Source organism: Furipterus horrens, unplaced genomic scaffold (assembly GCF_987537825.1).
Source record: "Furipterus horrens unplaced genomic scaffold, mFurHor1.1.pri manual_scaffold_2, whole genome shotgun sequence".
In the NCBI taxonomy this organism is placed as follows: domain Eukaryota; kingdom Metazoa; phylum Chordata; class Mammalia; order Chiroptera; family Furipteridae; genus Furipterus; species Furipterus horrens.
Window position 1 is genome coordinate 78,109,375 of NW_028327172.1, and position 23,615 is coordinate 78,132,989.

General features: G+C 38.4%; 1 protein-coding gene across 1 annotated transcript in view; it reads left to right on the forward strand.

The window, feature by feature from the left end:
- The window catches only part of LOC150018872 (putative ATP-dependent RNA helicase DDX10), a 324,877-nt gene that overhangs the window by 44,869 nt on the left and 256,393 nt on the right, over positions 1-23,615 (forward strand). The window contains exons 10-13 of the mRNA XM_090265897.1: positions 3,541-3,642; positions 5,029-5,116; positions 8,271-8,359; positions 10,845-11,343. Of these exons, the coding sequence (XP_090122023.1) occupies positions 3,541-3,642; positions 5,029-5,116; positions 8,271-8,359; positions 10,845-11,343 (778 nt within the window). The remainder of the gene's footprint in view (positions 1-3,540; positions 3,643-5,028; positions 5,117-8,270; positions 8,360-10,844; positions 11,344-23,615) is intronic.

Sequence of the window (23,615 nt, forward strand, 5' to 3'; positions counted from 1 at the left end):
CTGACGGAGAAAATGAGATTTTTGTTATTTCAGATTCTAGGCTTTTTATATGATGCCTAGAATGTTTCTTAAGATAATTTGTCTTAGTATATGGAGTTTTAAAATGTAGGTCTTATAAAGAACATTTATTTCTCTTTATACATATACTTAGCCTTGGGCTTTGGATATTGCTTTTGAAATCTGAAAGCTAGCTCATGGGTAAATAAACTGTTCTTGTAAGCATTTAAAAAAAAGTGAAATGTGATTATGCCTTCTTTTTAAAAGAGCTTTTATTTTTGAAATAGAAGCTTACCGGGTGTTGGTGTGTGGGAGATATTCTGTGCTTCATTGTTTCTGGGAAAAGCTGGGTGTGATGTAAAATAGAGAAAAGGGTTAGTGATCTTTTTATTAGATACTTTCCTTGTGGGATTCAACTTTGGACATTTTTTCCCCATTTTCCTTTGGGAATCTTTTTCTTCTAAATTTCAGCGTCGTGGTCTGTCTTAGCCTCATGCAGCCTTTGTGTGTGTATGTATATACATATATGTTCTGTTAGCTATAGTTTTAAAAGGTTTAGATATGGCCCTCTTGTGACTTTCATCGTGACTGAATCTCCCAGATTCTTCCTGGGAGCATGAATGGGTAGATAAGACTATTTGACTTACGATTCGTGCTTATGAGTCAATCTGAAGATCAGAGACCTTTAGAGGATGCCTTTTTGATATCACAGAGCTTTCCCTTTACCCGTTTGCCACAGTTCTGGCCCTGTGTAGAGTGGGGGCCTATGTATTTTCTCTCCATCTCTGAATTTGAATATAGGGTGTTAAAAGGGTTTATCCTTAATCCACTGATCTTCATCCTTCCTGATTGTTTTTTGGGCCACACCAAATAAGCCTTTTACTGACTTCACCGCAAGTGTAGCTGCCTTGAGGGCATTTTAGGAAGTGTACTGCATGTGGTCAGGAGTATCTCCGTCCTCTTTGTTGCTGAACCAGTCCCTGGTAAAATCTTGGAGCTTCAGAAATTGTGATGTCTCTTAGATATCTTGTCTGCTCAGGCTGTTGCCTCACTACTTCATATATTAATAATTCCTGCCTTCACAGTTAGTTTAGTCCAACACTGCTTAGGGGGATGCTTTAAATTCATATTTCTTTATAGGAAGTAAAGATGAAACATTTGAGTCATACTAGTCTGTATTAAAATACAATGAGGGAGGTATTTGCTACTAGTTTTTCGGTTATGAAATCTACTTAGTAGGGCAAAAGTAGGTTTACTGTTGTTTATGTGGTAAAATAATATAATAAATAATAATAGAAGAATAAGCTTGTTTTGTGCACTCACAGCTGTCAACCTACTTTTGCCCACCCTGTGTATGTTCAGCCTTATTCTTTAATACACATGCATTTAGAAAACCTAGGAAAAGCAAACAAGCATAAAGAAGATAAAACTTAACTCTCTCAACTGCTGCTTTTGCCTCCTTGAAAATTGACTCTCCATACTGTTTAATTTCTAATTGTTCTTTAGGTCTGAGCTCTTAGATTGAGGTCATATCCTTAGAGCAGTTTTCTTGATTCCTAGACTACATTCAGTAGAACTTTCCCTTATATGATCTTCTTGCTTCCTGTATGTCTGCTCTAATACTAACACCACTTTACCGATACTTACTGGTTTTAATGTCTGTCCGTCCGTGATAGTCTAAGCTCTGTGACAGCCAGAACTACACCTGTTTTATTACTCTTATTTTGTTGCTTGGTATATAGTGGCCTCTTAATTTAAAAAAGAAATATGAATTAACTTAAAACTTTTAACAGTTCTGATTTATTTCATACTTTTCTATGTGTCTGTGTATAGATAGGGATACGCACACACCCTTACTTCTTTCTGTAAAGGTATTATACTGGAGTTTCACCTTATCTGTAGAAGTGGAAAAAAGTCAACATGCAAGGTAAAAATTGCCCTTCGGTCTTTATAGTGCAGAAGAATAAGTCAACAAAGTTTTTTCCCCTCCCGTGTTCAGTAATAAAATTCTGCTTACATATGGTGGTATTCACTCTCTCTCTACAGAGGCATCCAAGGATTTTCCCAAACCAGACTGTAATGTACTTTTATAGCATTCTTTCCTGCTGCTTACTTATATATACTGGCTTCAGCTGGGTTTCTCCTGTTGTTAGTTCTAAGTTTGCCTTGTATTTTCTGGTTTCCATTTCTTTGTTTATGCCATTTTCCCCCTTTGGCTTTTTCCTTTCTGTTTTCAAGGCTTACCTCAAATTCCATTTGCTATGTATTTTTTTTCCCCCCTCTGGCTAACACTGAGTAGTTTCTTTCACTTTCAGTTCATGGCATTTATTACTTGTAGTTGTCTTTTGACACTCATTTACCATTTGGGGGCTTTTTCTTGGATCTCTTACTTTTGTGTGTGTGTGTGTGTGTGTGTGTGTGTGTGTCAACTGGATTGTTAGGTCTCTGAAGATGGGGATAGTCACCTTCTCTTTCTTTGTGTTCTTCAGTTTATCCCTGGCACAGTTTCTCAGTAAATAGTTTATTTGGTTAACTATAAAAACTTGCCCCTCTTATGGAATGAACCTGAGAAGAGTGCTTTGAGATTACTTTTTTGTGTGTGTCTTTAAAAAATTTCCACAAATACCCAATTCCATTGTGTTGCTGCTTGATGTAATAGCTGACACTAAGGTATCAGGGAAATCTGTATTCACATAGCACAAGAAGCTTAAGTAACTGTGGGTGCCTTGTAGCCTGCATATGTAGACATTTCTGATGGTACAGCATGAAATAAGATTTTACTAGGTAAGGGAAAAGAAGTACATAGATTGGAGGCAAGTGTTTTACCTGGTAGAGATCTGTTTCTTATTTTTCAGGTCCCTGGGAAGATGATTCATTTCTTTATTGTATTGGGTTTCATTTTTATTAAATGACTAATTTTATTACAGCACTCTAGTGCAGCGATTTTCAACCTTTTTCATCACATAGCATACATAAACTAATTACTAAAATTCTGCAGCATACACACAAAAAATATTATTTTTGCCAATCTGACAAAAATTAGGCATAATTTTGATTCACCCACGCTGGACAGCTGTTGCTGTGTTGGTTTTTGTCCTTTAAGAAAATTTGAGAGTCTAAGGGAAAAAGAGGTCAGTGCCCCTGACTAAATATTTAGGTATTGCGTGTTTTAAAAATTCTTATGGCTTGCTGGTGCACCGCAACCCACTAGTTGAAAATCACTGCTCTGGTGGCTTGAATGAGAAATTGTCTCCTTGCTATAGGTAGAGTTCTTTAAGAAATTCTGTTTTATTGATTTGTTCCTTTGGATCTAGATCTTCTATTGTAGTATAGCCACAAAGTCACTAGGTATTATAAGTAGTGGTGAAAATTAAAAAAAGATATTTAGAGCCCCAATTTTCTATTGTCACAGAAGTTAAATAAAATGGTATTCCTAATATTTACTAATTAGGTGAGCTTGCTTACATGTTGCCTGTTCATCAAACTGTTAAACTATGAAATGTAGATTGCATTGATGTAGAAGAGATTTTGCTTTATGTTTAGGTATAAAGAGGATGGTGAAGCTTTACTAATTTTGCTTCCCTCAGAAGAAAAAGGGATGGTACAGCAGCTTCTCCAGAAGAAAGTGCCTGTGAAAGAAATCAGGTAAGAACTACTTTGTGTCATGATGTTATTGCTGGGGGAATGAAGGTATGAAATTATTGTGCTTGATTATGTATGTATCCCTCTAATCTGTTCTGCTGTTTGGCTTGTGACTTTTTTGTTTGTTTTTAACTTTTTCTGAAGGCTGTTGGTGGAGAAAATAAGATTAAAAATAGAACTTGTTGCCCTCGCTGCTGTGGCTCAGTGGATTGAGCGTCAGCCTGTGGGCCAAGTGTCACTGGTTCAATTCCCAGTCAGGGCACATGACTAGGTTGCACGTCAGGTCCCCATTTGGGGGCGCGAGTGAGAGGCAAACACACAGTGTTGTTTCTCTCCCTCTCTTTCTCCTTTCCCCTCTCTCTAAAAATAAATAAATAAATAAACATACAAATAAATAAATAATTAAAAAAATAGAACTTGTTGGCTTTAAGAGACATTGATGGTTGAAAACCTCTTGGATGAAAATTTTTAGGGTTATTTGTCCATTTGAGAAGACTGTATTCCCTTGTCATTGAAGATATTTAGGTTGCATGGTAGCAGAATTGAACAGAGGCTCACTTGTATTGGGGTCCTTGAAACACCCTGGTGTTTATTTGGAGGAGAATAATTGGGAAGGTTGTTTAATTGGGGGCAGGAATGGGAAAGAGTGTAGATGAAACAAGATTGGGTGTGAGGTGGTCATTTTGAATCTGAGTGAAAGTTGTCTACCTTTGTATATTTTGAAATTTACTGTAATAAAAAAAACTAACTAAAACCACCTCATCTGTCACCACCTATTATCACCTCAGCCTTGTGTGAACGAAGTGGTTCAGTTTAAAATGAGGAAAACGAGTGGGTTTCTTTTGTGAAACTCATATCCTTGTAAGAATTTAATTTATTTCTGTAGCCTAACTGGACAGCGTTAAGGAACAGTTCTTATTATGCCTAATATTCAGAAAAGGAAAACAGTAGCAATGTCCCTTGGCTACTTATTTATTTGAAGTTGGTTTTATGATATTTGACTGAAAATGGAAATATACAAATGACTTTAGATTTCATTTATTCCATTTCATTGATGATTCATCATCTCTCACAAAAGGCTGCTTTCTAACTTTATAGACTTAAGAAGTTAACAGTGCTAATTGTGTTATTAACCTTAATATCTTTCACTAACTCAGTATGAGTGCTTACAGGTCTTTGACCTTTCATTTCTTTTTCCTGTTTTATTAATAATATGTAAGAGAGTCAGATATCTGTCTAGTGTAATTTCAGTTTAATCTGGCTCATAGATGAGAAATAAGTAATGTTACAGATTTAAAACTACTAAGGAAAACAGGAAAATTCTGTGTACAAGTTTCAGTTTCCAAAATTGAGATGTCTTATTTTAACCTTTATCTTTTTGTTACAAAGAATCAATCCAGAAAAACTTATAGAGGTCCAGAAACAACTGGAGTCATTTTTAGCTCAAGATCAAGATTTAAAAGAAAGAGCCCAAAGGGTAAGTCATTTTTGAATTAGAGCATATGTGTAGTAAAGTTAAATATCATCATTTCTATTACTTCTGGTTGCATGGTTATGCCTCAGGTATTCAAGTAGTATAATTTTCAAGTAAGATTAGTTTATTTTTTAACTTTTAATGGATTATATATATATATATATATATATATATATATATATATATATATTTCTTGTAGTAACCTTGGAAAATGTCTATTACTTGTCTATAAGAAGTCCTCTTAAAGATGATTTTTACGTGCATAGTGACCTGATTTCTAGTCTATTTGAAAAGTTACCAATTTCTGACTTCTTCAATAAAATTTCAGTAACTCAATTGCTCAATCTTTACTGTAAGATTAATGTCTCTTCTTATATTTAAATTTCTAGAAAGCATAACACTTTTGCTAAATCGTCTTTAGGACTGAGATTTTAATTTATAAATATAACAATGTTGCTAAATTACTTTTCTGGACTTCAAAATTCTCTTGATTAGCAAATGTAAAACGAAGTGTTAATTTTAGTTAAACTTATTTTTTAGTTCTTAGAGTCCCCAGCAGTAGATTCTTTTGAAAAGGAAGATGTGAAATTAATTGGCATTGTGAGTACAGCTATCCAATCTTGGAATTCACTGATATTTGAGTCCCTGTTATAAAGCCCTTCATTTACACCACTCTTTTCCTTATATCACAGTCATGAGATCTACATACCACATCTACATCTGCACTTACCATGACATATCAGCAATGAGTGAGAGAGTAGGAATTCAGAGGTTGGATTCTCTTTCAGCAGATAGATAAAGTGGGAGGAAGACAATAGAGGAGATATAGAAAGGGCATCCTAGTTGAAGAAGCGCTTAAGAAGAAAAATAGTCAGTAGTCAAGCTTTTGTGTTATGGTTTTGAAACTGGATATTTTTAGCAAAAAAGTTTCATTTAAAGAGCAGATCTTTCTTACACTTAAAGATGCTATGTTATATTTTATCAAGTTATCATTGCTGTGCTTTGAATAACACGATGAAAGCTGAAATTTGAATGTGTACTATGTGCTAGGCACTTTAGCTATGACATGACTTTTATGTGGCGATTTGTGAATTTTTAATCTTCCCCACAACCTGTGAGGTAGGTGATACTGATTCGATTTTATAGATGAGTATATTAGTACCTCGAGAAAGCTAAAAATTGTCCAGGGCCACATGGCTATTAAGTGGCAGACCACAGATTCCAATTCAGGTCTGCCTTTCTTCAAAACTTCATGATAACCTCAGGAGAAATTAATTCCACAATATAGGAAAATCAAATAATGAACTATGCAAAGTTGTATTTCTATAAGCTCATTTTACCTGAAATCTAATGAAAAGCCTTTTAAACACCTTTTTAGACCTTTTGGGCATGTATTTGGGAATGTACGTGTTTTGTCTAGCAGACACACTTTAAGTTAGGAGTTAAATCTTTTTTTAAAAAGCTTTTTGAAATAGTATGCACATTTTAAAATAATATACATAAATTCTGATATGTTGTGACTTACCGCATACCTAGGAGGTCATTTAGTTATGAATTGGGAAATATGAAACACTGGAAGGATATTGTTTCACTAGTTTGTGCAACCCACAAAACAAGCCTTCCAGAACAAAGATTATAGAATAGCACATTGAAATAAATGATGTGATTTATTAGGTTTCACACATGGCTTAGCAGAATGGCTAACTGTATTGCCAGCAGCAGCAAGCCTTCAGTTTCATAGAAGTGATTTTCTAGCTTTTGGTTTTAATCTGGATAGAACAAAAATGATAAGCAGCTTGCATGATTTCTTGTAGATTATTGTAGGGGGAAAAATTATACTTGAACTGGAGCCATTCATGTTCATGGCTATGTAGACAGGGAAAAATGGTATGAGGAGTCATGTAAATGGTTTGAAGGAAGGATTAGTGTAAATTAGAGAAAATGTGAAGTTTAGACATATACAATGGAAATTAAATATACTTTATAAAAATTAATTTTAAGATCTAAAAAATGTCTGCTTAGAGTGTTCTATAATCTTTGTTACTTGCTTATTATACAAACTGACCATGTTTATTTTTTTATTTGTATAGCTCTTGGCATATAGTTAAAAAAAAACTAAACAGAAGAATATATTGCATGATGACAGATTGCTTGAAATTGTAATAGAAAATGAATAAACTTTAGGAGTAAAGTTGTTCCTGTCATGATTTTATTAAGCTGAATTTAATTAGATACAGTAAAATTGTGTTCTGCTCGAAAACTTTTCTTTTGACTACTACAGTAATTACTACTAATACAGTATTCCCTTACTTATCGTGGGTATTACGTTCTAGACCTCCCTGTGATAGGTGAAAATCTGCGAAGTAGGAACTTTACATTTATTTTAGTATTTATATATATTTTAAGGCTTTATAAACCCTTCCCACACACTTATAAACCATTCCCAGTCCCTTATTAACCTTTCCCACTCCCTTATTAACCTTTCCCACACTTTTATAAACACTATGTATGTTCTTAAACATATTCTACACTCTTAAACCTACGTAACTTTAACAACATACGTATAGAGTACTGCAAAATCCCGCGATATAGCAAAAAATCCGCGATAAATAATTTAATATTTAAAAAAATTCCACGATAGAGTGAGGCCGCGATAAGTGAACCGCAATATAGAGAGGGACTACTGTAATGAGCATTTATTGATACTTCCTGTATTCCAGAAGATAAGCCCCGGTATTCTACATGCATTTTCTTATTTAATTTTCATAGTAGAAGATACTGTTATCTCTGTTTGATATATGAGGGATCTGACAGAGAAATAAGACACTTTCTCAGCAAGTGAAATATGGAGCTCAGATTATCACCCATATTACTCCAAAGCGTATGTTTTCCCCCATTATATCATATTGGAACTGAATGATAATAACTTCTAGAATAACTTGCTAAGAAGGTGATAATCTATGTTGAGTTGGCTTGATGAAACCCACATTTAAACTCTTTTAATATTACAGCTCTAAAATGTTTTTATTTGGGGGGGAGGGGGAATAGGGGGGTATACTCAACTACTGTGGAATTTATTCCTTTGGTTGATTTTATCTTACTTTAAACTTTTTCTAGTTCTGACTATTATTATGTCATGTATTTAAATGTCTTACAGTGTTTTGTCTCCTATATACGTTCAGTATATCTGATGAAGGATAAAGAAATATTTGATGTGAGCAAGTTACCTATACCTGAATATGCCCTGTAAGTATTCATATTATAGTTTTAATTGTGAATCCTCAAAGTTAGAGGCAATTTCTTTGAAATGTGTTTCTGTGAGAGTTCTAGTTTAAACTGCTCTGCCTTACCTTGAGAGAATCTTTGAAAATTCTGCAGAGAAAAAGATTCTATAAACTGGAAAACTAATTGAGCAATCAGTTCTTATCAGGAAGAAGTTTCTTACTTGTAAGTATAAATTCCTTAAAGTTGCACTGGTAGCTTTCTATAATTTGGTCTTAAAGGAGATGGAGAGTAATTGATAAGCATTCTTTGAAATCTTTCAATGTCTGCAGTCCTCTTACTCTCTGAAATGCTGGCCTGGATTACGACAGAGAATTCTTTTCATGCTTTGAATATTCTATATTGCTTTTTGCCTAACCTTTGTGTCTTGGTATTTCTTATAGGTACTCATAGTTACCATGGGAAAATATCCCTGTTTAGTAACTGAGGTTACTATTATATGAAAATGGAACTCTTGGTCTTGTTTTGGCTTACTGTTTGCAGGATGTTTTCCTAACCTTTTTAGCTATAAAGGAGGAGTGTCCATTTTTCAATGGGGTTTCTACCTGTGGAAAAAGTATTGACAAAATCCAATAGAAGCACCCTGAGGTTAATCGTACTTTGAATTTTAGCATTAAATTTCCCAGTCTGTGATGAAATACTGTTTGTACTTTTTTAAGGCTAAGTCTGTGTATTTGGCCTCCTCTCCAGGAATTTGAGTGTTTTTACCTTTAAATTTAGTCTAATAAAAACTTGTATCTGTGTGAGCTGCTGCTTTCTACTCTTCACGTTAGATTGCAAGTATAGTATAGCAGGTAATTTGTCAGTTGTAACATTTTAGAACCATTTAAATTGCTGGATAACAGAAGTAAGGCCACTGACTTTCTGGATAATGGGTGGAAACAACATGCCATAGATAATACATTTTTGTTTGTTTATGTGCCAGTTACTAATTTTACTGTTTCTGAATACAAATCACGGTTTAGGTTATTAGCTAATTTTTGTGCTCCAAGAAATTCCGCCCTGGTTTTCTGAATGACTTAGCTGAGATATTAGCAAACAGAAGAGGGCACAGGTCTTTAACATGGTGAGACCCTATGTAGGGGACATTTTATTGCCATCTGCTTACAGTTGAAGACCCGTGCTTTTTATTGGTGATGCTTAGGAAAGGCAGAAAGTTAACTTTGGAGCCTAAATTATTGGTACAGTTTACTCTGGTGTTTTTAGTTAATTTTTGTGGTTGTTTACTCATAGATATATAATTTTCTTGATCTATAATTTCTTTTAGAAGCCTCTGATACCTAAAGCAGTGCTGTGTATGCAGGATATAATAAAGGTTTAAAAATTATTTTGCTAAAGAAACATGTTTCAAATACCTATTATGCACAGTTTATTGTGCTAGCTGTTAAAATTAAAGAGGTATAATATATATTCCTACCTGAAGGGAGCTCCAAGTTCTAGGAGCTGAGAGACATATAAATGTAATTGTAATACACCGAGAGAAATGATTTGATATGAGCTTGTGATCCTAATGCATAGCCCCTATAACAGTAATAATGACAAGTTCTCAGCAGTGGCTGCCTATGTACGAGGCACTAAATTTTAAGTGCGTTGCATCTATGAACATTTCATTCTTACAAAAACCCTATAATGTAGGCAGTTTTATCACACCATTTTGCAAATGAGGGAACTGCGGTATAGAGAGATTAAAGTCCTTTGATCACCCAGCTAGTAAGCGACAGAGCCAAGATTTAAACCTTAACAGTTCTATTTATGAATCTACACTTTATACATTATACCTCTCACTTTTTGTGAATTGTATCTTACAGGAAAAAGGCAGTGGATTCATGTTGTAATGTTAGGTGTTTATTATAGCAGACCTTGCTTTAAGAGTTGATTTCCAGTCCATTAGTGGGAACTTAGAAGCTGGTTTAAAAATTTTTTCAAGAGAAGTGATTATGTCATATTATGTCTCACTGAAGGGAGGATGGTGATACTGGAGTTCTTTCTTTGCAGAGAACTGTTTTGTCCTTTTGTGGTCATGTCTTTTTCCAGCTTTAGTATTTACATTTTACAAAGTGTTTTCATGTGGTTAGTATGTAAGAACTCCACAATAATTGTAAGGTAGGTCTGGAGGTATTTTGTCCCATGCTTGAAGAAGCTGAGGCTGAAAGGGTTAAATAGGCAGATCTAGCACTTGAATTTTTTTTTGTTTCTGGTCTCACGCTCTTTATTTTATAACATGTTAACCTCTTAATGAAAAATGGTCTTCAGTGTTTTATGACAGGTATTTAGTATTTCTGGCATGCCTTTTGAATCATCTAACCTGTCAAGATTTTATATCTCACAGAACGTTTTCTTTGGAAAAAAAGCTCTGAAAACAGATATCAGCTCTTGAGAAACTGTTTCATAATAACCATAAACATGCCATTGGTGTATTGAGACAACTTTTTATTTGCCCATATTTAAGGTCTCTTGGTCTTGCTGTGGCACCACGGGTAAGATTTCTTCAGAAAATGCAGAAACAACCCATCAAAGAATTGGTAGTGAGCCAAGATAATAAAGTAAATGAGCCAAGGGCTCCCTCTCTCACCAATGATGAAGTGGAAGAATTTAGAGCCTACTTCAATGAGAAAATGTCCATCCTTCAGAAAGGTGGGAAAAGACCAGAAGGGACAGAGTATGGACTGGCTAATGGCATTAGTGATGAAGAAGAAGAAGAGAAGGAAGATGAAGAAGAAATAGAAGAGAAACTGGGAAAAGCAAAAGGCTATCAACCTGATTCTGTCCCTAGAACCGATGAATCACCGACTGATGAGTCACCGAAGAACAAGGAAGGTCCTATGCAGTTCTTAGCCAGAGATGATGATGGTGAAGAGGAGGAGGAAGATAGACTTGATGCTGATTTCTTCAAAGTGAAGCGGCACAATGTGTTTGGGTTGGACCTGAAAGAGAATAAAGCTTTACAGGTAAGTGTACTCCCAGTGGAGGTTTTCTGTTATTTCCCACCACTTTTCATTGTGCTGCTTTGTTGCTTTGGGCCACTGTGGGAAAGCAAGAACTAGGAGAAATTTGTAAAATGACTTTCTTCGCTGTGAACTCTCGTTCTTCCTCCATATTGAGATAGGTGCCAAAGAGTTCTTATTTTTTTAAAATTTGGGAACTCTTAAGAACTTTTAATCTTCTCATTTACTGGTATTCTGATGCATGTTTTTAAAGTAGCCAGAGTCATGATTATAACCTCAAGGAATGTGATTGGGTTTCATGGTTCACGGTGTGAGGATACTTCGTTGTGATTATTAACATACTACTTCTGTTTTAAATAATTAAAAATGTTCCTTATAACAATTTAATCTCTGTAAACATGAATTTTACTTTTTTAAAAAACCTTCATCAGAGGACATGCTTGTAGAGGAGAAGGGAGGGAGAGAGAGAGGAAGAGAAACATCATTGGTTGCGATCCTGCAAACTAGGCATGTACCCTGCCTGGGAATCAAACCACACACAGCCTTTTGGTTTGCAGGACGACACTCCAACCAAATGAACCACACCAGCCAGATCATGAATTTTCTTTTAATGAGACATTTACATTTGGGCACCAGTCTAATATCTTAAATAGAAAGCTAGCACTTCTTTTTAAAGGTCACTTACAAGGGAGGACCCCAAAAAACCCCAGAATTTATTTATAAAAAATTGTGTATTTATTCTTACCTGTTTAAACTTCAGTCACGTTCAAAGTACTCTCCGTTTGGTGCAATACACTTATCGAGACATTTTTTTCCACCACTCAAAACAGTTTGTGAACTTGTAGATTTTGATGCCTTTTAGTGCTTCTGCCAGTTTTTGTTTTACCTCTTCCACATCAGCAAAACATTTCCCTTTGAGGACTTTTTTCATCTGGGGAAACAAACAAAAGAAATGTCGCTCTGGGTGAAATTGGGTGAATAGGGAGGGTGGGGCACGGGGGTCATGTTGTGTTTGGTCAAAAACTGCTGAACCTTCAGCGTGGTGTGGGCAGGTGTGCTCATAAATCACCCATCATGAAATGGGCAAATGCATTGAAAGATTTCAAAAAAACTTCACTGAAGCCGAACACAGCCTCTTACAACAATGCCATCTAGCACACTGATACAGATGGGCTCCTAGAACATTCAACTAGTGGGGGAAGCCTGTACTACAAGGGGCCCACCCTCCAGACGGTAATACTGGTTTATTTGGTGGGGGTTCCTCCTTTGTATAATTTCTGTGTATGTATATTGCTTATGATATCGGTCTCCTTCCTGTTGATTTCCAGGATGTCCTTAAACATTAATATATTGTCCCTGGCTTTTAACTTGTTTTGTAGCCCTTGTCACACAGAATTGTTTCTTTGCCTGCCTTCCCTACTGGATTCTTAATTCCTTGAAATTAATGTCCTAAGGATGAGTGTGTGTTCATGACCTGGTACAATATCTAGCTCTAGTTGCAGATTTCATAAATGGTTTATGAATGAATGAGTGAATTACTAAATTTATTTTTTTTACTTTGATAGTTTTGTTTGCTGTAAATTATGGAATTCATATGTAGGCTTATTCTTGGAAACCTGTATTTTGAAATTATTTAAGATGTATCTGATTGACTTACAATGATTCAAAAGGTATTGATGAAGTTTTTATAAACATGAGCATAAATATCTTCATTATTTGACTCTAAATGATATGCCTGTGAAGGCCAAGCTTTGTAATTTAGATAGTTAATGAAAGTATCTAATATAATGATGTAAGATCTTAGCTAAAAATATGTTCACAAGTATTAAAATACCTGTATGCTCTTTTTTAAAAATTGATTTTAGAGAAAAAGGAGGGTGGGAGAGAAACATTACTTTGTTGTTCTACTTACCTATACATTCATTGTTTGATTCTTGTATGTGCCCTGACTGGGAATCAAACTCACAACCTTGGTGCATCTGGATGATGCTTTCACCAGCTGAGCTACCTGGCCAGGGCATGCATGCTTTTAAAAAATATAATAAATTGGAAGTATTATGGCATACGTGTCAAATACGAGTAACCTTTTGGGGCAGTTAGTAGAATTTTGAGATGCTGATAAAGGATTTTTTTCCCCTATGTGTTCCTGTACATTCCCTAATACTATACACAAACAGTAGAGCTGAAATGATTAATTCTTTAGCTGAAATAGAAAGGCTTAATGCCTATTTGGGGGAGGCGGGAGGGGCTTCATCTAGTCTTGTTAACGTCACCTGTTATCTGCCTTTGAGGTTTCAAAATCAATACTTATTTTTACTCAAGTTATCATTATTTTGATTTTTTATTATGTTATCAAGGCATTTGTTTTTTAGTGTGATTTTGCATCTACAATCTCAGCGAACTTTCCATTTTGACCTTTGTTTCTTGCATTTTATACTTCAGTATTGCATTGCAGTTTCTCTCTGTGTGCATGCACCAAGGACAGGACATGTGAGCATGTGGTGAGAAGGTGGCCATCCACAGTCAGGAGGCAGCCCTCACTAGAAACCCAATAGGTCAGAACCTTGATATTGGACTTCCAGCCTCTAAAACTGTGAGAAAATAAACTTGTGTTGTTTAAGCCACCTGGATTATGGTACTTTTGTATGGCAGCCCAGGCAGACGAAGACGAAGGAAACTTGTGGATGGAGAGTAAACCTAATCTCCAAGTTTCTTGATATCAGGGGTATTTTTTAAAGAGCACATTCATTGCAGGTTTCATGACACATTATTAAACTCTGATTCCAAAAAACCTCCGCTGCCTTGCGGCATACCTCTTCAGGGGAAAGGCTAAGGGAGTAAACCCCGACAGAAAATCCGGAGCCGGAGTCCCTAAGGCGGTTTGACATTGTAGTCAACACCGGCAACTCCTGCGGCGCACCTGAAGCCAAGCTGTATTGACTCTGTCTTTCCCCTTGGATCCTTCAGCTGCGAAGAGAGGGGGGGTCTGCTGCATGGGCAACAGCAGACCCTCCATATCACCCTGCCCAGGCTTTGTAGCTTCACTGGAGAGGACACTCCAGCGTCATCGCAAGATGTCGACTCAACACGGGAGGAGACAGATACCGGTTATAAGCTCATCCGATTGGCGAAGGAAACGAGCGCCAGGGGTCTCCTCTGACGGTGGGAGAGGTCATCGCACCTCACTGGACAGCTACCGCCCGCCTCAAGCTGGGCAGCCCTCAGCCAATTAGGTGCCATCTCGCCATGGCTCGCCTGCCCCACTGGGTGTGTGGGGATCAGAGAGGCGTCTCTCGAAAAGTGGGCCACAAAACACTCGCATCAGGCAATTCCAAGCAAAAAACAAGAAAGAAGCCTCCAGCTCTTCGCCTCGCTAGCTGGAACATCAGGACCATGTGTCCCGGACTTACTGCAGACCTTCCGTGGATCAATGATGCCAGGAAAATTGCCGTCATCGACAGGGAACTGGCACGACTAAACATCGACATTGCGGCTCTACAGGAGACCCGGTTGGCCGACAACGGAACTATCAGAGAAACCAACTACACCTTCTACTGGCAAGGGAAGTCTCCGGACCAACCAAGACAGCACGGTGTTGGGTTCGCTGTGAAGAACACGCTTGTTAACTCCATAAAGCCACCCACAGGAGGCACAGAGAGATTACTTACCCTCCGATTGTCAACAACTTTCGGCCCAGTCAGCATTCTTAGCGCGTACGCCCCAACCCTCTGCGCCACCATCGAAGAGAAAGAACAGTTCTACCATGGACTGGACGAAGCGTTATCCAAGATCCCCAGAAGTAACGCTCTTTATCTCCTTGGAGACTTCAACGCAAGAGTAGGAGCCGACCACATGGCTTGGCCCACCTGCCTCGGAAACTTTGGGAGAGGAAAGATCAATGAGAATGGTCAGCGACTGCTTGAGCTTTCGTGTCACCACGGCCTGTGCGTGACAAACACATTCTTCAAGTGCAAAGAGATCCACCAGGTGTCATGGAGGCACCCCCGCTCCCGCCACTGGCACCAGCTTGACCTCGTCATCACCAGAAGAACGGATATTGGCAGCACCCTCCTCACCTGCAGCTACCACAGTGCAGACTGCGACACGGACCATGCCCTCGTGGTAAGCAAGGTGCGCATAACGTCGAAGAGGTTGCACCACTCCAAGATGAAGGGTCGCCCACGCATCAACACCAGTTGTGCCAGCAACCCAGTTAAGACCCAGCAATTCATCAACAGGATGGAAGATGCACTCGGCGAGGGAATGGCGGCAGATGACATTATCGAATCCAATTGGTCACGTCTCCGCGACGCCATATACAACTCCGCCATTATTGCTTACGGGAAGAAAGAGCGGAAGAACGCTGACTGGTACGAGGCTCACTGGGAAGAAATGGAACCCGTGATCGAGGCTAAGAGGAAGGCCCTACTGGCTTACAAGGCCACGCCCACTCCCAGTACACTTCAAGCTCTACGGGCTGCCAGGAACAAAGTTCAGAAGACCACCCACCACTGTGCCAACACCTATTGGCTAAACCTGTGCAGAAGCATCCAGGAAGCCGCCGATATAGGCAACGCACGAGGAATGTATGAGGGTATCAAGAAGGCAACAGGCCCAATCCCCTCCAAGATCGCCCCCCTTAAGTCCAAGACAGGTGAGGTCATCACTGACCAGGAACAGCAAATGCGGCGGTGGACCAAGCACTACCTCGAGCTGTACGCGACGAGGAACACCGTAACAGACACTGCTCTTAACGCCATCCCAGACCTACCAGTCATGGAGGAGCTAGACACCCCACCTACTGCGGCAGAGCTCGGCAAAGCCATCGACCGCCTCTCTTGCGGGAAAGCACCAGGAAGCGACGGAATCCCTCCAGAAATCCTAAAGAGCGGGAAACCAGTCCTGCTACAGCCGCTCCACCATCTACTCTGTCTCTGCTGGAAGGAGGGTTACATCCCCCAGGATATGAGAGATGCCAACATTATCACCATGTACAAGAACAAAGGAGACCGCAGCGACTGCAACAACTACCGGGGCATCTCTCTCCTCAGCGTCGTCGGCAAAGTATTCGCCTGGGTCGCTCTTGCCCGCCTGCAGACCCTTGCTTCCCGCGTCTACCCAGAGTCCCAGTGTGGCTTCAGAGCTGGCCGATCAACAGTGGACATGATCTTCTCCCTACGCCAGCTGCAGGAGAAGTGTCACGAGCAGCATAAACCACTCTACCTCGCCTTTATCGACCTCACGAAGGCGTTTGATCTGATCAGTCGAAGCGGACTCTTCAGCTTGCTACGGAAGATTGGCTGTCCATCACATCTGCTTGCTGTGGTCATGTCCTTTCACGACAACATGCACAGCACGGTGTCCTACAACGGCGCAACCTCTGAGGCCTTCCCAGTCAGCAGTGGAGTAAAGCAGGGCTGCGTCCTCGCGCCTACGCTGTTCGGAATCTTCTTCTCCATGCTCCTCCAATACGCCTTTAAGGACTGCAGCGAGGGTGTCTTCATTCACACCAGATCCGATGGCAAGCTCTACAACCTGGCCCGTCTACGAGCCAAGACCAAAGTCAAAGAGGTGCTCATCCGTGAGATGCTCTTCGCCGACGACGCAGCCTTGACATCACACTCCGAAAAGGGACTCCAGCAGTTAGTCACTTGCCTTTCCCACGCATGCAAGGAGTTCGGACTAGCCATCAGCCTGACGAAGACGAACGTTATGGCTCAAGGCACGGGGACTCCCCCATGCATCACCATCGACGGATACACCCTGGAGGTTGTCAACGATTTCACTTACCTCGGGTCCACCATCTCGAGCTCTCTGTCAGTCGACTTGGAGGTCAATCGGAGAATCGCCAGGGCAGCCACAGTTATGGCCAGAGTGAACCGGCGAGCGTGGAACAATTCCAGCCTCACTGAGAAAACCAGACTGCGCATCTACCAAGCCTGCGTACTCAGCACTCTCCTCTATGGCAGCGAGACGTGGACCACCTACGCAAGGCACGAAAGGAAACTCAACAGCTTCCACATGAGGTGCCTGCGACGCGTCCTGCATGTCGCCTGGCAGGATAAGGTTCCCAACACCGAGGTGCTGAAGCGAGCCAACATGAGCAGTTTGCATGCAGTTCTTAGCGAGAGACGCCTCAGGTGGCTCGGCCATGTCAAAAGAATGGATGCAGGCCGTATTCCCAAAGACCTCCTCTACGGCGAGCTAGCAGAAGGCCAGAGGATGACAGGGCGCCCAAAACTGCGGTTCAAAGACATCTGCAAAAAGGACATGACACAATGCTCCATCAATCTCAACACATGGGAAGTTCAAGCAGACGACCGCCTAGCCTGGAGGCTCGCGGTCAGGCAAGGTACGTCACGTGCAGAGGCTGCGCGCAACGAGGAGGCGGTCCAGAAAAGATCGAGGCGGAAGCAGCGTCAACAGCAGCAACAACAGCCATCTGCCTTCACCTGTAACAAGTGCGGCAGGGATTGTCACTCCCGAGTCGGACTGCACAGCCATTCTCGGCGATGCAGATAGACTCTCAAGAAGCTACGCCATCGTCTCTCGAGACGGACGGCTTCCGACGACGACGACGATTGCATTGTATCATCACCACATGCTGCTTTTTTTCTTTATTACTTATTTTTAAGGATAAGGCTTATAAAGTAATGAGAACCAAACAAACCATACACAAAAGGGGAAATGATACTATCATTTACACATATAAATGAGTGTATTCCCCTTGAGAGACTAAATGATTTTTCAGACACTGCTGTTTTATTCCAGTATTTTTGTTTCTGTTTCAATAGTTGTATTTAGGGACAACATACCAGTCGCCCAAGCAAACTGTTTTTATTACATATGTTATAGGTTAATTAGTTTGGCCTCATTATCTTTTTTCTTTTGGCCTCTTGGAAAAGGGAGATTTGTCAAACTCATTTGAGGCTTGGAACCTGTTGGAACATACTGGATTGCAGATTATATGAAATCTATTTAAAATAATATCATTGCCGTAGATTTAAAAAAATTATTCGGTGTTTTGTCAAATGTCAAATACTTTCCTCAGAAGTTCTCATTTTGTCCTCATGACAGGAAAGGCAGGTATATTTAAATTTTCAAAGTCACAGTGCTAGAGTGAGTGATGCCAAGTCCTATTCTCTTTCTACTCCATCCTGTTGCCTACCATAATTTGTGTGTAATTTGCTTTGTGTAAATGGGCAATGTAGTTGCAATTGACAACACTGTAAATAATTTTGGTCTACTTATAGTGTGAAGACACTTGGAATACTGAATTGATGTTTACTTCTTTAGACTTGGGCATGAATGGAGAAAAGAGGTACTGAATGCTAGGTACAAGTAATGTATTCTTGAAGGTTGCCTTTTCACAATCTTTCTCTTCTTGACACAGTCATGGAATTGACAGAGAAACGGATTTCCTTAGCAATGGAAAAGGGATCCTGAGTAGAGGAGCAATGAGAGAGAGGGGTCGAAGAGACCCTGGTTGGGTTGAAGAGCATTAAGGCAGTAAGACAATGTTGGTTGGTCTCCCACCATAAGGAAGAGACTTATGTTTTGCCTGATTTTATTGGTTGTTGGATGTCGAGAATGTTGACCTGCGGGGAAAGTGTTACAGAAGAGTGTGAATATATAATTAAAATGAAAATGATTTTAGTACATTTTCTTAAATATGAGAATGAAATCTCCAAGCATATAATTTTGTCTTTCACATTTTATAATTTCCTTTTAAATAATAGCACTGTATAGTTTTACTGTATTTTTTTCATTACCATTTATCCCCCTAATACCTTCATCTACCTCCAACTCACCTCCCTGTGCTTGCAGTCACCACACTGTTGTCAGTGCCTTTGAGTCCCTTTTATTATTTCCTTGGTGCCTCCATTCCTCAACCCCTTCCACCCCTTATAGCTGTCAGCCTGCTCCCTATGAGTCTGTCTCTGTGTTGCTTGTTAGTTCATTTTGTTCATTAGATTCCACATATGAGTGAAATCATATGGTGTTTGTCTTTCTCTGACTGGCTTATTTCACTTAGCATAATGTTCTTCAGGTCCATCCATGCTGTCACAAAAGGTAAACTTTTCTATTTTGTGGCCCAGTAGTATTCCGTTGTGTAAATATCCCATAGTTGTTTTATCCACTCATCTACTTATGGACACTTAGGCTGCTTCCAGATCAGATTATAAATAACACTGCAGTGAACATAGGTGTGATTATGTACTTTCGAATTAGTGTTTTGGGTTTCTTTGGGTAAATTCCCAGAAGTGGAGTCACTGGGTCAAAAGGCAAATCCATTTTTAATTTTTTGAGTTATCTCCATACTGCTTTCCACAGTGGCTGCACCAGTCTGCATTCCCACCAAAAATGCAAAAAGGTTCCCTTTTCTCCACATCCTCACCAGCATGTGTTGTTTGTTTGTTGATTTATTGATAATAGCCATTCTGAGAGGTGTGAGATGATATTGTGGTTTTAATTTGCATTTCTTTGATTATTTGTGACATTGAGCAACTTTTCACATGTCTATTGGTCATCCGTATGTCCTTTTTGGAGAAGTATCTATTCAGGTCCTTTGCCCATTTGTTCATTGGATTGTTTAATTTTTTTTGGTGTTGAGTTTTATAAGTTCTTTATAAATTTTGGATATTAGCCCCTTATCAGATATCTTAGTGATTATGTTCTCCAATTCAGTGGGTTGTGTTTTTTCTTTTGTTGATGATTTCCTTTGCTGTGGAAAAACTTTTTAGCTTGATGTAGTCCTGTTTATTTTTTCTTTTGTTTCCCTTGCCTGAAAAGATATATCACAAAAAATATTGCTACGAGCAATGTCTGAGATTTTACTGTCATTTGGAATTTGGAACGTGGTCTAGGTTCATTTTTCTGCACATATCTGTCCAATTTTCCCAACACCATTTATTGAATAAACTATCTTTAGCCCATTTATGTGCTTGCTTCTTCTGTCAAATATTGACTATAAAGGTGTGGGTTTATTTCTGGCTCTCTATTCTGTTCCATTGACCTATGTGTCTGTTTTTATGCCAGAACCATGTTGTTTTGATTACTGTAGCCTTATAGTATTGTTTGATATTAGGTAGCGTGATTCTTCTAACTTTGTTCTTCTTTCGCTAGATCGCTGTTTCTATTTGGGGCCTTTTGTGGGTCCATATAAAATTATGAAATATTTGTTCTAGTTCTGTGAAATATGTCATTGATATCTTAATAGAAATTATTTTGAATCTACACATTGCTTTGGGTAGTATGAACATTCTAATAATGTTAATTCTTCCTATCCATGAACACGGTATATGCTTCCATGTATTTGTATCTTCTTCAGTTCCTATCTTCAGTGTCTTATAATTTTCTGAGTACAGGTCTTTTATTCAATAAACATTTGGTTAAAATTATTCCTAGATATTCTGTTCTTTTTGAAGCAATTATGAATGGGATTGTTTTCTTAATTTCCCTTGCTGATAGTTCGATAGTTCATTGTTGGCATATAAAAATGCAATTGATTTCTGGATATTGATTTTTTATCCTGCTACTTTACTGAATTCATTTATCAGTTCTAGTAGTTTCTTGATGGTCTTTAGGGTTCTCTATGTATAGTATCATGTCCTGTGCTAATAATGAAAGCTTTACTTCTGCCTTTCCAATTTCGATGCCTTTTATTTCTTATTCTTGTCTGATTGGTGTGGCTAGGACTTCCTGTACTATGTTGAATAAGAAAGGTGAAAGTGAACAGGCCTGTCTTGTTCTTGATCTTACGGGGAGCACTTGTAGTTTTTGCCCATTGAATATGATGCTGGTAGTGGGTTGTAATATATTGCCTTTATATTTAGGTGTGTTCCCTCTATTCCCACTTTGCTGAGTTTTTTTTTTTTTTTTTTAATCATAAATGGGTGCTAGATTTCATCAAATGCTTTTTCTGCATCTATTGGTATGATCATGTGCTTTTTATCCTTCATTTTGTATCTGGTGAATCACATTTATTGATTTTCGAATATTGCACCAACCTTACATCCCTGGTGTAAATCCCACTTGATCTTTTTGATGCATTGCTGTATTCGGTTTGCTAGTTTATTGTTGAGGATTTTAGTGTCTGTGTTCATCAGAGATATTGGCATATAATTTTCTTTCTTTGTAGTGTCTTCATCTGGTTTTGGAATTAGGATAATGCTGGCCTCATAAAATGAGTTTGGGACCTTTCCCTCCCTGAATTTTATGAAATAGTTTGAGAAGCAGAGGTGTTAGTTCTTCTCAGATTGTTTGCTACAATTCATCTGTGAAGCCATCTGGTCCAGGGCATTTGTTTGTTGGGAGTTTTTTGATTATTGCTTCAATTTCATTAGCTAATCTGTCTATTCAGATTCTCGGATTCTTCCTGATTTACTTTTGAAAAATTGTATGTTTCTAGGAATTTATCCATTTTTTTTCAATTTGTTTAGTTTGTTGGCATATAATTGTTCATAATATTTTCCTACAGTCTTTTGTATTTCTTTGGTGTCAGTTTTATCTCTTCTCTTTCATTTCTGATTTTATTTATTTGGGTCCTTTCTCTTTTTTTTCTTGATGAATCTTGTTAAAGGTTTGTCAATCTTGTTTATCTTTTCAAAGAACCAGCTCTTGGATCCATTGGTCTTTTGTATCATTTTTTTGGATTCTAATTCACTTATTTCTGCTCTATATTATTTCCTTCCTTCTACTCACTTTGGGCTTTGTTTGTTGTTCTTTTTAAAGTTCCTTTAAGTGTGAAGTTAGAGTGTTTATTTGAATATTTTCCTGTTTTTTGAGATAGTTCTGCAATGCTATGAATTTCCCTCTTAGGATTGCTTTCCCAGTATCCCACAGATTTTGGATTGTTGTGTCCTCATTTTCATTTGTTTCAAAGTATCTTTTGATTTCTTCATTGATCTTGTTGTTGAGCCATTCTTTGTTTAATAACATGTTATTTAGCTTCCAAGTCTTTGTGTGTTTTGCAGTGTACTTGTGATTGATTTCTAGTTTCATAGCGTTGTGGTCAGAGAAGATGCTTGATATGATTTCAATCTCCTTAAATTTATTGAAACTTATTTTGTGTCCTAACATGTGGTCTATCCTATAAAACATTTCATGTGCTACTTTGGGGTGAAATGCTCTGAAGATATCAATTAAACCCATTTGATCCAGTGTGTCATTTAAAGTTACCAACTCCTTGTTGATTTTCTGTCTGGAAGATCTATCCATTAGAGTCAGTGGGGTGTTAAAATCCCTATCTGTGACTGTGTTTCTGTCCATCTCTCTTTTTATGTTTATTAAGATATGCTTTACATATTTAGGTGCTCCTATGTTGGGTGTGTAAATGTTTACTAAAGTTATATTCTCTTGTTCAATTGTTCCATTTATCATTATGTAGTGTCCTTCTTTGTATCTTATGATAGCCTTGGTTATAAAGTCTATTTTGTCTGATATCAGTACTGCTAACCCAGCTCCCCTGCCCCCCTTTCTGTTTGCATGAAATAAATATCTTTTTTCATCCCTTTACTTTTACTTTGTGTGTATCTTTCTATCTGAGATGGGTCTCTTGGAGGCAGCATATATATGAGTCTTGTTTTCTTATAAGTTCAGCTACCCTGTGTCTTTTGGTTGAAGTATTTAAGCCTGTTACATTTAAGGTGATTATTGATAGATATGTATTTAGTGCCATTTTATCATTAAGACTGTTTTCTTCTTTTTTTTTCTTTCTCTTTTTCTTTTTCTTCAAGCAAGCCCTTTAACGTTTGCTCTGTACTGGTTTGGTGTTAACAAACTCCTTTTGCTTTTTCTTGTCTGGGAAGCTCCTTATTTCTCCTTTGATGTTAAATGATAGCTTTGCTGGGTAAAGTAGCCTTGGTTGTAGGTCCTTTCTCTTCATCACCTTGACTATTTCACACCACTTCCTTCTAGCCTGAAATGTTTCTGTTGAATAATCAGATAACAGTCTAACTGGTGCTCCCTTGTATGCAACTACCTGCCTTTCTCTTGCAGCTTTTAGGATTCTCATTTTGTCTTTAAGCTTTGTCACTTTAATTATGATGTGCCTCAGTGTAGGCCTCTTTGGGTCCAACTTGTTTGGGACTCTCTTAGCTTCCTGGACTTGTGTGTCTTTTTCCTTCACCAGATTAGGGAAGTTTTCAGTCATTAGGTCTTCAAATAGATTCTCTATCCCTTGCTTGCTCTCTTCTTCTTCTGACATTCCTATGATGTGGATGTTGTTACACTTAATGTTGTCCAAAATATTTCCAAAGTTCTCCTCATTTAAA